Genomic DNA, 16,705 nt, shown 5'->3' on the forward strand with positions numbered 1-16,705 from the left:
TCACTGGTCACCTGCAATGACTGGGACTCTCAGTGAACCGCCTCAAAAGCCAACTGACACCTTCCCAGGCAGCTATCTATCTTGGGGTGAATAAATATATCAAAGCTGCCCAGCCAAGCTTCTGTGACACAGTCATGCCTGCCCCAAGGGTATAATAGGACTGCACGCACAGAACTCCATTTTTCCTTTCAAGAACTAACCTGACAGGAGAGCCTATTCAGAAAAGTAGTTGTTACTTTTTCTGTTATAAATTTTCAGTTATTGTGTTTTACACAAATTATATGTGATATTACAAATAATCTCTATTAGTTTTACTAATTACATGTATTGTGCAATATAGCCTGTTGTTTGTTGCATCCCACTGCAGCCTTGTGCACCACGTGAAGCCAATGGCTTGAGGCGCCCCTTCCCAGGGATCAAGCACCGTAAGTCTGCTGATTTTGCGCTCTCCCCCCAGGCTGTAATAGCTCCGGCTGGAGTTATTTTATTCTCATTTTGGCTTCAGACAATGTTACGAGACAGTTTGCATAATTTAAGTAATTGTATTGCTGTATTATTGTATGAGAGAATATTTTCTTTCTCATTATATTGTTCTGTTTTCACAGCGACTACACGCAGGCTTGTCTGCATTGCGTGCTGTGGCACGTGTAGTGAGAGCAGATGCTGGGCTCAGCAGCGCCGCGCAGGACCAACAGGCTGCTTCTGGAATCCCTCCCACAGCATCCTGATGCCGTTTTTGTGACAGCTTTAGCATCACCATTACGAGGGCTGTTAGGTTACTAACAAGCAGGCTTCCCTCAGTCTTGTGCGAGTACTGTCTGAGTGGCTTTGCCAGTAGCGTACACAGGTGGGCATCCCTGTACAGTGCTACCCACGGACTGGAAGACCCATACCTTACCGGTACCGAGGTCACGACCCGCTGCATTCCCATTTCTGTACCGTACCCAACCGGGACTGAGATTACCACACCGGTACTGCAACGTACCAACCCGGTGCTACAAGCACCGAACCAGTACCAAACGACCCATACTGTCCCAGTTCCGACACCGTACCGTACTGTCGGTACCGTACTATACCGACCCGGTACTGTCCCGGTTCCGAGCAGGTCTTGTTGGGTCTTGAACAGCCCCATCATTGTCTTTTAGCAGCTGGGGCAGCTACTGTACATTCTTATTGTACACTGCTTGCTATTTGCATAATGCCTGAGTTTTATCCCTGCGACACATACAAGGCCAGCCTGCCTATGGAGGACAAGCACGGCACCACCTGTCCCACCTGTCCCTTTGGGGTCCCAGGGGGCTATGAGTGCAGATTGACAGCAGGATGACGCATTCTACAACACCACCTCTGAGGAGGTGGGTGAACAGGAACTGGCGTTCCTGTCTGAAGATGTGGAGTCAGACAGCACGTCCCTTGCAGTTAATCTTCAATGACGAGCCTGCCACCTCTCCTGTGTCCTCTTTGAGATCCAGTCATCCTGTGGTCATCCTTGGGTCACCCGGCTACAGCTCCTGCTGATGGTGACAAAGTGCTGCTGTTGGATGCCCCTATTACACTAGGGCCTACCTTTGGTCCCGCGGTGGACGAGATGCTGCAGTATTCTCACCGCGCATAGGAATCCACGAAGAAGCTAGTGCGCTTGCTTCCAAAAAAGTGACCACCCCCATTGCACAAAACAGCCTCAGGCCAAGCCACAAGGTGAGCAGAGGGTGTGCTGCCACAGGCCTAGGGCCCCTTCTCAGGGAACCATCTGGAGTATTGGTGTCAGTGCACTACTGGGTGCTTACTATCATTCAAACCAGCTACTCTCTGCAGTTCAAGCACGGTCCCCCTCCTTTAGGGGGCGCAACTCCAAAATCAGTCACAGACCCACAAGATGCCACAGTGGTGTCTCAGGAGGTAGCAGTTCTGCTGCAAAGGTGAGCTGCTTTCGCCCTGCCATACACATGCTAGTTGACACAGACAACATGGCAGTGGTGGCCTATATAAATCTCCAAGGCAGTATCCGGTTCCTCAACCTCCATTGTGTGGCTCACAAGCTTCTTCTCTGGGTCCACGAAAACCTCCTGTTCCTAAAGGCAGTTTATCTGCTGGGGGCGACGAACTGGGTTCTGAGGCTCCTAGTAGCTTGGCCCAAGAAAGCCTGGTTCTCGGCACTGGTCCAGTGCCTGGACGGCCAGCCTTAGGTGCTGGTCAACCAGGCATGGGGGACTCTCATACCTGTCAACTTTGAGTTTTCAAAATAAGGGAGCTTTTGTAAAATGAAATCTTATTGGCCTGAATTCAATGCATACAACTATTCCACTTTATTACTTGGCAAAATGATAGTGAAACAGGGATCCTTTTAATTGCTTTAAAAATAAAAATAAAAATAAAACAAAAAAACAACCATGACATGCTTCACAATCTCTCTTGGCCCCTGTGGTTCTTATTGTACTCTGGTTGTAGATGGCTGATTTGGCAGCAGCCAATACTTTGCAAACAGGTCCTCTGTAGTTGATTTTATTATTATTTGTTTATTTAGCAGACGCCTTTATCCAAGGCGACTTACAGAGACTAGGGTGTGTGAACTATGCATCAGCTGCAGAGTCACTTACAATTACGTCTCACCCGAAAGACGGAGCACAAGGAGGTTAAGTGACTTGCTCAGGGACACACAATGAGTCAGTGGCTGAGGTGGTGATTTGAACCGGGGACCTCCTGGTTACAAGCCCTTTTCTTTAACCACTGGACCACACAGCCTCCAACAACATTTTGCACGACAGCAAAGCATACACAGTTGCCGTTGTTACTTTCAACAAATCTAAAGGCTTAATTTGGTATTGCACATTGACTTCGTCATCAAAGGACGAGCTATGGAACCTACTTTATAACAAGAAAAAAAAAATCTAAATTCAATAAGTCCTTGTGGCAGTGTGCCCTGCCCATGTGTGTTATGTGTTATATGTTGCGTGTGGTGTGTTAATGTTGGTGTATAGATATTGGGGCACGGGATATAAATGGGCCTGTGAGTGTTTTATAATGCAGAATTGTATTCAGGCACGGGGATTGCACAATCACTCCATGTGCAGATTAAAGTGGGTATTAATATGGAAGTCACAAGGCCGAAAACTATGTGGAGCTGGTTGAGACTCTGGTGAAGAACTACGGCACAATGGGCTGTAGGATGTCCCTCAAAGTCCATATCCTTGATGCTCATCTTGATAAATTCAAGGAGAACATGGGAGCGTACTCGGAGGAGCAAGGCGAGCGCTTCCACCAGGATATACTGGACTTTGAACGCCGCTACCAAGGACAATATAACGAGAACATGATGGGAGACTACATTTGGGGGCTGATTCGTGAAAGTGATTTACAGTATAATCATAAATCTCGAAAAACTACTCACTTCTAAATCTTTTGTAGTCATTTTTGTATTACTTTAGTATAAATACATGTTAATTTGGATTCATATGTTGTTTTTTTCTGACTTTATGTGAACGAAAAGACACAAATTCGCCCATTTTCTCATTGGAAATAGGTAAATTTCAAAATATCACTGTCCTGGTCACAAAAGCAAAGTTTGTGGGGAATAATAGCCATTTTTTATACTTTTGAGGCATAAGCAATTAGGAAATAACACTTACTACCCAGGAACAAAAATTGTGTTACATAGTGTTAGCAATCGAGTCTCGGTACAGCTGCATAAAAGAGGCACATTTTACTCACTCGTGGTTGGGTATTCGGTGAGTAGAGAATGGGAGAGAAAGTCTGGAGTAAGCCTTAAAAGAATAATTAATTACAATTGCTATTTCGTGCTGGAAGGACCAGCACGATACTTGTTTGTTTATTTTGACTCACCGTGTTTGTCTGTCTGTTCGTCCACCGTTTCTTTAGTGTTAGTCTGTTTTGTTTGTCTATTTATTTTGGCCTCAAGTGTCATGTGTTGTTTTTGTTTAAATCTTTTATTTATTTGTTTAATAAAAACACTGAGCGCAGCCATTGCATCTCAGTTTCAACCTCAGTACTGCCTGTCTGTGTGTTGCCTCTTGAACCTGACGTCACCACCCACACACACCACTCAAACCATCTGTGACAGTCCATCATAAAAAATAATAATAATAAAATAAAAAGCCAAAATACACAACGTGGTATTGCAACGTTATTCATTACACATATGCACATATGCGGTTGATCAATAATACCACTGTCAGTGTCATTTCATTGTCAACTACCTTTTATTTTAAATGAACACACTATTGCTGTATATAAACAGATGTTATAAATCAATCTGATTTGTAAAGCAATGTTGATGCTAAAATTGTAATAGAAACGCCTTCCTATATGTGTGGTCTTTCCTGCAGAATACTGTGCAATTTGAGTCTAAGAACATCTGCTACAGATTTGCTGAACTATGTATATGTAACTTTCTTGATCTCCATTTTTCCTTTGGCAGCGAAAGATGTTGTTGAAGCGCTGGTTTTCTGAGCGGCACTTGCTTTTTGGTGTTTTTGTGATCTCTCGCGCTTACCACAAACATCCTTCCTGCTTCCATGTCCCACTGTTAAAATCAGTCCTACATAGTTTACAGAAAGTATTCCTTTCCAACATTGTTTGGCATTATATGAGAATACGTTGTGGTCCAAGAAGCTTGAAATTTGCATCAATATTTTTTTTTTTTACCGGACAAGTAGAGCTTATCACACGTGAAGCCATAGTAGATGGTCAAGTATGTAGCTTGCCTCGTGCACTGAATGCATGCCTGCCACGGGGCTCCCCTGGGTCCTAAACCCTGCTACTATGGTTACAGAAGGGGAATGCAGTGGGGGCTCCATCGAGCAGCTTTAACGTACGTATTCAGGTAAATCGGGCTACACACAGGTATATCCCAATCGGTAATGGATAGCATTGCTATTTCATGGAACCAGAGTTATGATATATAAACTAACGTTTAATCACTTCTTTAAAACCACTATACTGTAAGGACAGCAGTGCCATTATTAAGCCCCTTTAATGATTAAGATCCAGGGCTCTGCCGCTATTTTCCCTAGCCAGTTATTAATTCCCCAGAAAGACCCTAGATTAAGGTTATTATTGCTATTATAAGTTGACTTAAGTAAAAAAAAAAAAAAAAAAACCAAAAAAAAACTGCTTTGAATCTCTTGTTCTATAGGAACTCCAGGATTCAGAAAATTAACCTGTGCAGAAACCAATAGCATCAATTGTTTTAGTATCTCTCAGACATATCATTAAAATATAGTCCCAGCCACAGTCCCAATCCAATACCAAAGGGTTGTCAAAAAGGCCTTTTTGTAGCTCATGGATGACTTGAAAAAATGTTTTTGTGTAGAAAGGTCTGCTAGAGCCGGCACATTGTATATCCAGCACAATAACCTGGTCCCAAGCGATAACGGGCTAGGCAAGTTTTACTATACAAATGCTACAAATTCTGTGATAAGTTTTACAAGTGCTCCGTTGTTGAGTAACTGCGAGTAACATATTTTATAGTTTGTAGGCTTTGTATGAAATACACTAAAATACCAGTAATGGTTACACATATGAATTCTTATGGGATATCAGCAATAACATCTATTCCACAGTAATTGATACACATTTTAAATGTTACCTTGAAATGTTTTTTGAACCTGGAAGTTTGTTTTTCTACAGCACGTTTTGTTTTGCATTTTTAAATTATTTATTTAAAAAACACATACAAAAAAAATGATAATATACAGCCTTTGAAATGAAAAGAGAACAGAACAGTTTGGGTTTAGCAATGCAATTATTACTATTATTTGTTTTATTATTATTATTATTAGTAGTAGTCGTAGTAATAAATAAAGTACAAAATCCACCAAAAGTGAATCTAGGATTTCACACATGATACACTTTTCTAGTTCTGCTTCATCATCATTAATATGCTATTGCTTTAATATTAATGATAAATATTTCAATTTTTTTCTTCTATAAAATATTCTATGTAATAAAACATTGCGCTGTTACAGCAAAACAGCAGTTGCTTGTACAAAGAAAAATAAAATGGGGCAAACTTTCCACTGGCATTGTAAAGAAACACACCTTTTTAAAATGAGCAGCAGCAAGCCAGCATTTGTTACTTAAAACATGAATCTGCAATATATATTTGCTGTTTTAAAATGTATATATTCAGACCTGAGGAAAAAAAAACAAAAAAACATGCACGTAAATAGGTTGTGTTTTAAAATAGAAGTCATTCTTGTTTTCCATTTTTACTACTGTGGCTGGAAATCTAACATAGTGGATACAAAGGCAGTGGAAGGCATTATTCAGTATCTGGAAGGGGTAAGTGGCAGTGTGAATGGTTAGTGATCAGGACTCAATTCTACCAAGCTGTACATACTGGGTGCACGGTAAAACAGAATTAGCTATAGGAGGACATGTGATTGGAAATGATACCTTTAAATCATCAGCTGAAAGAATACGGCGCTTTCTTTCTAAAGCGTTGTTTTTGGGAGCAATTTAAGATTTCCTGGTGTAGTCAAACAAGCGACCCTTCGAAGACTGTGCCTAAGATATGTCATGGTTGTGCGCACATTCTGTCTCTCGGCTACTTTGTGTCTCCGAGGCCTAGGCATGGACCGAGCATTCACAGATTAATAAATAGGTAATCTGATGACTCAGCAAGGTAGAAATATATCCCCCAAACCTATGATAACAAGTACAAAATACCACTGTACTGCATGTTACCTGGAGTCAGCTGGTTTGCATATAAAATTGCACGGCTGCACCATGTCTCAGATTTATAATAACTGTGGGGGGTAGGGGTGGGGGGAATACAATAATACTACATTGGAGGGATTGAGTACATGTGAAAATGTGTATTGTAATCTTGGAAACAGCACCTAAATTGGAATGCACAAAAAGAAGGCAGGCAAACGTATAAAGCTGAATTTATGCCAGTCCTGTTTTATGAACAAAAAGTGTCAATAAATAGAAAGATGCCACGGCAATATCTTTCATATTCATTTTTTATATAATTCCCTTAAACATGATAAGCAAGTTGTCCTTTACTTAATGAATTACAATGCATTTAGAGAAATTACGACTTTGAACCAGAAGAATAAACCATTAGGATAGTAGAATCCAAACCTGCAGTTAAGGTAACTAAAAATGTAAAAGCTTATTTGCCACTAAAATAGAGAGGCACTTGGAGCTGTTAACTTATGAAAAGTAAAATGTTTTATCTGTTTAACAAGAGATTTAAATAGGTAATGGTAGAACTGGTTCAAAAGATGTATTTCAAAAAATGGCAAAAAAAAAAACACAGTTCAAAGGAAAACTTCTTATAAAATGCCAGTGGACGGGTAGCCAGTATTAACTAAGAGTGCAAAAACAAAAGGATACATACTAAACCATCTCCACTATATTGCAGTTTGTCCACTAGATCACAGCATACAGAATCATAGAAATTGCATTTTAATGGAATGTATCCAAGATTAACAGCACCACAGTACTACACGTCTGAATCACACACCCTGATCTCTTAAATTAAAAAGAAAAGTGGATTTTTTTTGCTTTTTTGTTTTTCTGTAAAATACCACCGCATGCAAAGCATTCCCATAAAACAATGTAAAATGAGGTAATATTTTTTTTTTACATTTCATGTTATTTCTAAATAAATAAATTATAATTAAAATAGCAAAAAAATCAAACTATAAAAAATTATATTCATACCCACAATATCTACAGTTAGTAATAAATTATGATTGTTAAATACTTAAGGCATTTCAACTCACAACACCCTGTAAACTATCAAAAAATCTCATAGGACACTCTACGGAAGCAGAATGCAGTATCCCCATTTCTTTAGACAGTGAAGCCATGAGCACTAGAACACCATTTATTTTCATAATACATGCTTGCTCTGAGGCTGTAACTTGCTAGCAGGCTCTAATCGTTCTACTCTACAAATGCACTGGGGAAGATTCCAATAAGTTCAACATTGAATCAATAGAAATCTTATTCCTGTTCCAAGCTCACTGTACGCCTGGGATCTGTGACAGCAAGAAACTAAAACCACAGGCACACAAGTGATATGTCTAATCCCCCACTCCCATCCCCACCAGATTCCACTAAATTGTTGTTTTTGTTTAAATATGGTGAGCCGTATACATAAAACTTATTGTGTGTTTTAGCAAAAATATGTTTGCAACTTCCTATATTCTCAGTAGCAATTCCTTTGTTTTTTTTCTAAATAGAAGTTGTTAAAAACATGTAATGTTTTATTTTATTGTATTATAAGCAATGATGAAACCTAATTAAAAGAAATGTAACAAGTACGTAAAACCTCCACTAAGTTATATTAGTCAAACACAGAGACCTCCCCATTAAGAGGTTTTGGGTGACCAAGGCTTAAAAGATGATTTTAAAAAAGTACTATTGCAAAAAAAAACCTCTTAATAACCACTTTGCTAAAAGGTGATTAAGTTTTTACAATAATTTTGGCAGTACTATTGTACAGTATGCTATAGAACTTCTACTTCAAACAATGGCTAAGAGAATTCTAGCTAGCTGCTCTGTGCTGTCATGCTGGTGGGGAGATATATGGGCACTGCCAGCAGAATGCCCAAGAATGCTCAGTATGAAAAAAAAATGATACTGAAACCCAGCGCTACCTAGCAGCAATGGAGCAGATTAAGATTGAACAAATAGAAAGATAAACACATGCATAGATAGGTACATACCCATATATAACAACTGCAGTTGGGTCAGATTCGTATGGAGTGCATTTAGACTGTGTAACTGCACTGTACTGTTCTATACCTATAATACTATAATCTCACCACTGTAGTTTTAATTCAGTAGAACTGTAATACATTGGATGTTACAAAACAGTCTTGTGTCTTAATTTAATGCACTTTCATTGCAGATAGATAGATAGATAGATAGATAGATAGATAGATAGATAGATAGATAGATAGATAGATAGATAGATAGATAGATAGAGATAGATGTTTGGTTTTCAAAAGAATGGCTTATTTTTCCCCTAGCTATATCATGCCCTTTGATATTGATAAACCCGAAATATAACAGGGATACTGCAACTGTCGTAGAATATTCTACAGCGTTGGTCTAGCAACACAGCATAGCAACCATGTGGGGGAGATCTGATACACCAAAATACAAGAGTTTACACACAGTAGCTTATCATTCTCTCCAAACACTGGATGGTTTTTGCAGTCATAAAGAATAAAAAGAAGATGAAGAAGAGCTTGTTGCTCTGTCATATGAAATGTGCTTGTTCTTTAGGCATTAAGGTATACATCTAAATAGGATCCACCAGCAACCAATACAATGACAAGATGAAGACAGGATACCCTGTGTCAGTAATGCCATTTCCATTTCTGTTCCCCCACAAAAATCACGTCTCTCGGATAACAATTTCATGCACAGACACCCATCCTTGTCACATACTAACAAAACTGCCTAAGCCAACATTTAAACATGCATTTTTTTTTTTATGGTGTGCCTACAGTGCGAAGATGCACCGTTGTTAACTGTGGTAAGGAGGGAGTAGGTCGGTACTACCGACTTGGGAAGAGATTTTCTTTCTGTTCAGCAGGAATATGTATTTACTTTTATATTCTGCATTGTACAGGGCACCAAAGCCCCCCCCCCCCCAAAAACAAACACCCTTGAGCTTTCTTCAGAGGTTTGTTCTTATGCTTCAGTGTCGAGGCATCCATCCTTCAGTAAGATGCCTTGATGTGCCACGTAACAGTTGCATTGAAACAGTTCTGGTAATAAAAATACCTGTGCTCACAAGAAGACTACAGACAACCCCTAACACCACTAGACTTAAGCTAATACAATATTTCAGTAAGTAGTCATACTAAATGTAATAGAGGCCCCTAATGCAGTTCATCAGGGGGCTAAAATGCAAGCCACTTTCCATACAGCTACCAATATGCATTAGGCAAACAAATAATACCCCAGCCAATGTAGAGGTATATGTACAAATCCTTAACAGGTTAAGGACTGCATGCTATGAATTTTAGTACTTTCTTTATGAAATGGCTTTAATAAATATAGAGCTGTGCTTATTGTGTTATCTGGGAAAACCAGCTCCCGAGATAAGCAAGGCCCCAACGCTGCTACCTGCCCTCCCGCCTTTTGATTTGTTTGAGTGTGCTTGTTGAGTCGTCTTCTCTCTTGTCTCAGAAGGCAGGGTTGAAAGCGGTGAAGACTTTGAAACATTTGGCAACATGCCTGAGGAACCAAGGAATGGCAGGAGATCCAGACAGGAGGGAGGGAAGCATCAGCTGTCAGGCGTCAACTGAGTTTCAATGTCCACTCGGCAAATAGGGCACTTCCTACTGGTGGCCAGCCATTGGTCCACACAGCCTTGATGGAAGAGATGCATACAAGGTAACCTCCTGCAAAATGAAAAGCTCAGTTGTTATCCATATGCTACATCAGAAGCACTCCCCTGGCTGGTTTCACAGACCCTGAGGAGCACTTGCAATGTTGCCTTAGGTAAGGTAGTCTTAGTTTAGTGCTATACATCTTGCTTTGTCCATGTGAGACTGAAACATAAAAATCTAAAAATGATACCGTTAAATGAAAGAATGCACTATAAAATACAAGTTACTACACTGTACTTACATGTTAGTTACATTTTTACATGTTCTGTACTTACAGCAAGATTATATTATCTGTAAAATAACTTAAATCCATGTTGTTATTGTTTGGAGTACCATCGTTACACTCGCGTACGTGTGTGCTAAGTGAATGTAGTACAGCAAATATTAATAAATGGTAGCTACAGTGTTACTGCTTGTAGTTAATATTCCTGTATTTTGAATTGTATCGAAAACACACATGCATATAAAAAATGGTACACTCCACAGTTCTTCCAGCATTATTAAAACTTTCCTGTCATTTACTGATTTCACCTCCTGTGTCTATCACGGTTAAATATATTTTTTAACAAGAATAAAATAGTATATATCTAGTTACATTTTTTTTTAAATGGCTGCCAATTCATGTGATTTACAATAGATTGCTGTTCCACTTGAACTAATTATCTTTAGAACTAGAAAATGAATCTATTAAAATGCATGTGAATTTGCACCCTTTTATTTTATGTCACCATCTTTTTTTGAAATGTATAGAGTCTAAATGTGTCTGGGACTATTGTGAAGAGCACCACTTCTGACTGGGACAGCATCCCAATCTAGAAACACGACTGATGTATTCCACAGCACTGAAGCTGTGATTTGTGATGTTATCTTTTAATGGCAGTGGCATACTTATGTTAGGAAGTTATTTACCTGACGTCTTCTCCATCTTCCAGCATGGAAAGACAGATTGTGCATTTCTCATCCATGTCTGACTCCTCCTCTTCATACATGGCTAATTTCAATTCATGCGGTTTTCTCTGGAAACAGAACAGACCACCACACTGGGGTTTATCAACAAAGCAGGTCAGGACAAACTGCTCATACTTTAAATTCACACATAATGTGATGACATGATTATTACTCTGCTGTTTGCATGGTGATGAAGGCACTATCTGAAAAGTCTACTTATTTACATGGCCCCTAAAATAATTATGAAATGTTCATTTTACATTAGTACCAAATGTATATTGTAACTGCTGCTGGAACGGTACCTCCATTGGCTTTCCTTAACCAAAAGAAAATATTTCAAATAAATTATTTACAATATGGAGCATTGGTCATAAAACAAACTCCAGTTACTCTATCTCCTCTGGTTTACAGAACAAAAAGTTGGGTCAATTTTGGCGTAACATCTCTAGCTCAAGGCTAGAAGAAACATAAGCCATGCTCATGGTTTCGCTTTTTACATCTCTGAATATTCTGCAGATTTCTAAGCTGCCTCTTTCTTTTGTTACTGCAGTCTCCGTGTGGAGGAGCACTCTCACTAAGGTGCTTGTCATTTCTTAATTCTCTTACCCTTTGAATTATCAGCTTCACATCATTCATTTTTTATTGTTTTGTATACTTTTAGTTCATGAGTTTCCTCTTGTTAAAATCAGGGATGGGCAAACTAGTCAAGGAAACTATTTAAATAAAAATCTATTTAAAATACAAATAGAAAAAAGGTTGCCAATAAGCTAGTCTCTAGATATATACAAAAAATGTTATTCATGACATATAGACAGATGGAAGAACAGACAGCCAGACACCTGCATATATGCCCACAATCAGATACTCTCTATAACTTATACTAAATAATGTTAATACAAAAAGTTTCAAGACAATTGGAAAAGCAGTTCTCTAGATTTGTACAAAAAAATGTATGTGTGATATACAAATCAATGGTTGTCCACAGGCATTTCATAACTCAATTACAGCAGAACACAATGGGTAGAATTCCTGCACTCTGGTTGGCTGAGAGGGTATGCATAAAGTTAACTATTGTACAGCTGTATATAAATGATTGCATCATCCTGCAATCCCTATATCAAATATATGATACTGTAATATTTATTGCTTATCCCTTTTTATACTGCATGTTGTCATTACGGTTTACACACTGTTTAACCTTTTCTTACACTTTTCCAAACAATTTGCAGAATTTCTAGCATAAAAATATGTTATATTGTTATGTTTTCATTAATTTATTATCAAGGCAAATTGTTTTACACTATTTACAGTATGTCCTACACCTGCTCTCTACATCCATATTCAGATTGTTGGTACGACTTGCCCAATCAAAGTAGCACGGTTATTAACTCTCAGATTGGTTCCTCCTGATCACGCCCGTTTCCCATTCCAAGGACCCCAATGAAAGTAAAGATGCTTCCACATGCATGTCATATTTTTATTCAGATGTAAAAGTCCAACTGGTATAAAAAAATATTTATTTTCAGTTTTAAAAACTATTTACAAAATATTTTTCCATTCTTTAAAAAATATTTGAAATATAAAAATTGTGTCAAAGTTATATTTAAAATAATAGTAGAAAATGCCATTTTTACTTTGAAATAGGTATTTTGTAAATAGTAAAATATGTGTGTGCCCATCCCTGGTTAAAATAGAATGGTGGTAATGCAGTGTTATATGGGAAAACTGTGCTTAACCTTTGTTAAGGAGTAGGACAAACATTGAATGAACATTACTATTAACAACCCATTTACATTATGAGCCATTTCAGCAATAAATTCAAGGGCAAAGATTAGGGTTGGAATTCTGAATGAAAAAATACAAACTCTTAACAGTGTAAACTAGCAAAGAATTGTTTCGAAAATGGTTCTATTGGTTTAAGAAAATGTACCTTTGCCCTTACATTCGTCTATTGCAGGTCTTGCAGTAAAGCCTGTGTTGTTGCTGTAGTTATGTACGTGGATGAGAATGCAGCAGCTGATATCTAGTGTAACTCAAGGCTGGGAGAACCAAGACAGGTGGCAATCATACACAGTAAATGCTGTGCAGCATGAACAGTTGTGAATAAGGTTCAGCTGGGTGACTGGTATGCAAAAGAATGCGATGCTCACCTTCTTATACTTGTGTGGGAAGGTATATCTCTCGATAGTGGTCTGGACCGCTCCCCGGTTCACACTTCCCAGCCTGTCTTCTAGCTGCAACAGCTCCTGTAATCAGAACCAGTAGTGAATTATCATGGCCTGTCTCACTGTCAGATAGCAAGTGCACCTCTGCTTTATACCACGAGCCCTGCCACCACTGACAGGGGGAAAGGAGGTTTAAATTACAATAAGAAACCTGAAACAAGTACAAGGTTGCAAGGGGAAGGAGGCTGGGGTGACGAACATTACCGTCAATGGGAAACAAAGACTTTTACCTATAGGACAGATTCAGTTACAACCAAGATAGGTAAAGATCAAAAGACTAGTCTCTATGTTCTGTTTGGAAAGCATTCTGGTGGTCTTAGTTCAGTTTCACACACCTGATACCTCCAGAACAGTTCTACTAATGGACATTTTTACAAGAAAGGTGAAGGACTAGATGTGCAACGAGACAACCTTCTCACCCCCTTAGAAGATGATCCCTTCAAGGCAGAGTTGAGGTGCATTGGCCAGGCAGTATAGGAACACTGTCATTTCCTGTGCTGTGCTGGTCTATGAATATTTAGGAGACTTACAAAAACAGGTATATAAAATCCATGTCCATGCCCTATAATTAATTAGCATCAGTCCCTTTAAAATACTATTGCTATTGCTACTATTGCTACGATGTTTGCTTAACTTTGAAAGTATTAAGATTCCTGAAATGTTCTCTGTGCTGGAGAGTGTCCATTTAGGAGGAAATGTTTAACTTGGAGTCACTCCTGTCACACCTGTCATACAGTTTTAAAACAGGATGGCACAGTATGCGATAAGTGGAGTGCTAATTGGAAAGGGGCTCTCTCTGTGTAGAAAATAAACCGTCAGGTAATCTCCTAAAATGAAGACAATGTAGTATACTTAAAAGTTCAACTGCACATTGAAAGACTTGTGTGGTAAATGGTTTTGAAGGTGGTAAAAGGTAGGAAAAGCATTAAAAAGTGAGGATCTACCACCATTCTTTAAGTGTTCACTACTGTCAATCAATCAATAATGTTTCACAAGCACTAAAGCCATTACAGAATCGTTATTTAAAAAACTACCTCATAACTTTCCCTCACTGCTGAAGCATGTCTTGTAGGGTTGAGTCCTTGCAGGGCTAGCAGGTGCAGTTGTGGATAGGGATAATTCCTGATTTCATGAACAACCTTCAAAGACACAGAAATACATTTTACATACAAATACATTTGCACATACATTTTTGCAGCCCTTAGGATTCTGTCCCTCTACCTGAAATAAAGTTGCTGTTTTTTTTTTCATTGTATTACTGTCAAAATTAGAGATCGGCGAAGAGGCTCTCACACAGTGACACTGTCGGGTTCTTTCTGGGTTCTGACACTGATGTGTGGATGGCAGCAGGTGAGGAGGTGCCATCTCTTCAAGCTTCACTTCACAGGTATTCACAGCTACACCAGTTGATCAACTTTGTATTCCATCACATGACTCAGTGACAATAAAAAAATAACTGCCAGGCCTGTCTTGTGAGACAAATCATGTTTTCACATGACAGATGTCCCATAGCTTGGGTAACCCCTTTCACAATACATGTTTTATTCATTTAACATAAGAATTACACATTTAAAACAAAAAATGAGTCTTTAAAATGCAACAGAAACGATGTAAAACTGAATTACAATCAATGACAGGAAAACTTTGAGAGTACAATCAAAGTACTCTCTCTAGCTCAAAATACTAAACATAAATATAACAAGATGACTCTCATTAACTTAAACCTTTCTGTACAGGGATGCTATTTCAGGCATACACCTCTAATTACCAAAGACAGCTTCAAACACATTGTCTTTTATCAATAGAGAGAGAGTGCATTTGACTGAAAGCCTATAGCAGCTGTTTGTACTCAATCTGAAGAATGCTCCAACAATACAGAAATAAGTCAAACATAATATGCCCTGTTGTCAAAACTTTAAGAATTGAGTTTTGGAAGGACTGATTTATAAACATTCTCTTAATTAAACAGTTTTGAAAAATAAAAATAAAACCGCTTCTCCAGGGATTACCTAAAAATGAATTCCAGTAGTACTTCATAGTAATAACATTGGAATACCGGTACAATATATTTTCTAGTGAAGTTTCTAAGTAAACTGGTAACATTAAAATGATGGCCAAATATTGTAGGAATATTGTAGAAATAGTCACATACTATCTCATTCAATTTAAATTCCAATGAATCTTTAAGGATAAATAGTATGATGGCGAAAACCTTTGTGGTAAACCTGTGCATTGCAAACGCTTTTACAAAAAGCTTGCAAGTGTTAACAAACATTAGTTAAACATTATGTAAAGATGTGGCATAGAAAAAGGTTAAGTTTTAAGGGTGGGTCAGTAATCGGTAATGAGCCATGTAAGTGCTTTTTTATAATGGGTGGGCTCCCCCCTCTCTTGACCTTAGAAAATGGTTTTGAACACACACACACACAACACACAACAGAGCTGCTTACCACTTGTGCTGATGATGCGTTTCTTGGAAAGTGGTGCATTCTGGGAGTGGCCAAGTAATGCTGATAGTGTTGGGGAAGTTGCCTGACTTGATACTGAGGGTGAGAAAATCCTGCATCCACACTGAGGTCCCTGGACAAAGATTCACCAAGATCAACCGTGTTTTACAGGCACAGATTAACTCAACACCTGAACATTTACTTCTTAATGGATACAATTCTAAATACTGTAACAGTATTCAGTTATGTTGCTAGACCCCTGATCAGAAAATCATCTTCTTTAATTTGGTTAATTGCTTTTAGACAAAAACACAAAGGGCTAGATTAGTCAAATGTTTACACCAAAATGCAATTTGCATAAGGTGACCAGCTGGCTCTGTATTCATTGGGACAGTTTGGGACAGTTCAGGCTTTTCAACTCACAACCCAAGGCATTCTGGTACATTTTACGTGTCACGGGTACCATTCTTTCCTTTAAGAGAAGCAGGACTACGTTTACCAGAATGCATTGGGTTGTGAGTTGAAAAGCCTGAACTGTCCCAAACTGTCCTGGTGAACACGGAGCCATATGGTCACTTTACATCAATTTTTAAGAAACATAAAACTGTTAATGTATAAAGTACTTAGAAGGTTCTTTTATGGACTCAAAAGTGAGTTTAAGTTGTTTGTTGCTGATTTTGAAAAGAAAACAACAGTTGTATTT

At 38.6% G+C, this 16,705-nt stretch overlaps 1 protein-coding gene across 2 annotated transcripts in view; it reads right to left on the minus strand.

The window, feature by feature from the left end:
- Window positions 1-5,626: 5,626 nt before the first annotated feature.
- The window catches only part of LOC117408668 (E3 ubiquitin-protein ligase ARK2C-like), a 30,053-nt gene continuing 18,974 nt past the window's right edge, over window positions 5,627-16,705 (minus strand). Inside the window, exons 4-8 of one of the 2 annotated variants that reach the window (XM_034905198.2) lie at window positions 16,006-16,135; window positions 14,590-14,694; window positions 13,481-13,576; window positions 11,292-11,398; window positions 5,627-10,394 (exon numbers count right to left, since the gene is read on the minus strand). In XM_034905198.2, coding sequence (XP_034761089.1) covers window positions 10,277-10,394; window positions 11,292-11,398; window positions 13,481-13,576; window positions 14,590-14,694; window positions 16,006-16,135 — 556 coding nt within the window. In that variant the 3' untranslated portion in view covers window positions 5,627-10,276. The remainder of the gene's footprint in view (window positions 10,395-11,291; window positions 11,399-13,480; window positions 13,577-14,589; window positions 14,695-16,005; window positions 16,136-16,705) is intronic. The other variant, XM_034013865.3, reaches the window with a different exon arrangement.

This window comes from Acipenser ruthenus, chromosome 2 (genome assembly GCF_902713425.1).
Source record: "Acipenser ruthenus chromosome 2, fAciRut3.2 maternal haplotype, whole genome shotgun sequence".
In the NCBI taxonomy this organism is placed as follows: domain Eukaryota; kingdom Metazoa; phylum Chordata; class Actinopteri; order Acipenseriformes; family Acipenseridae; genus Acipenser; species Acipenser ruthenus.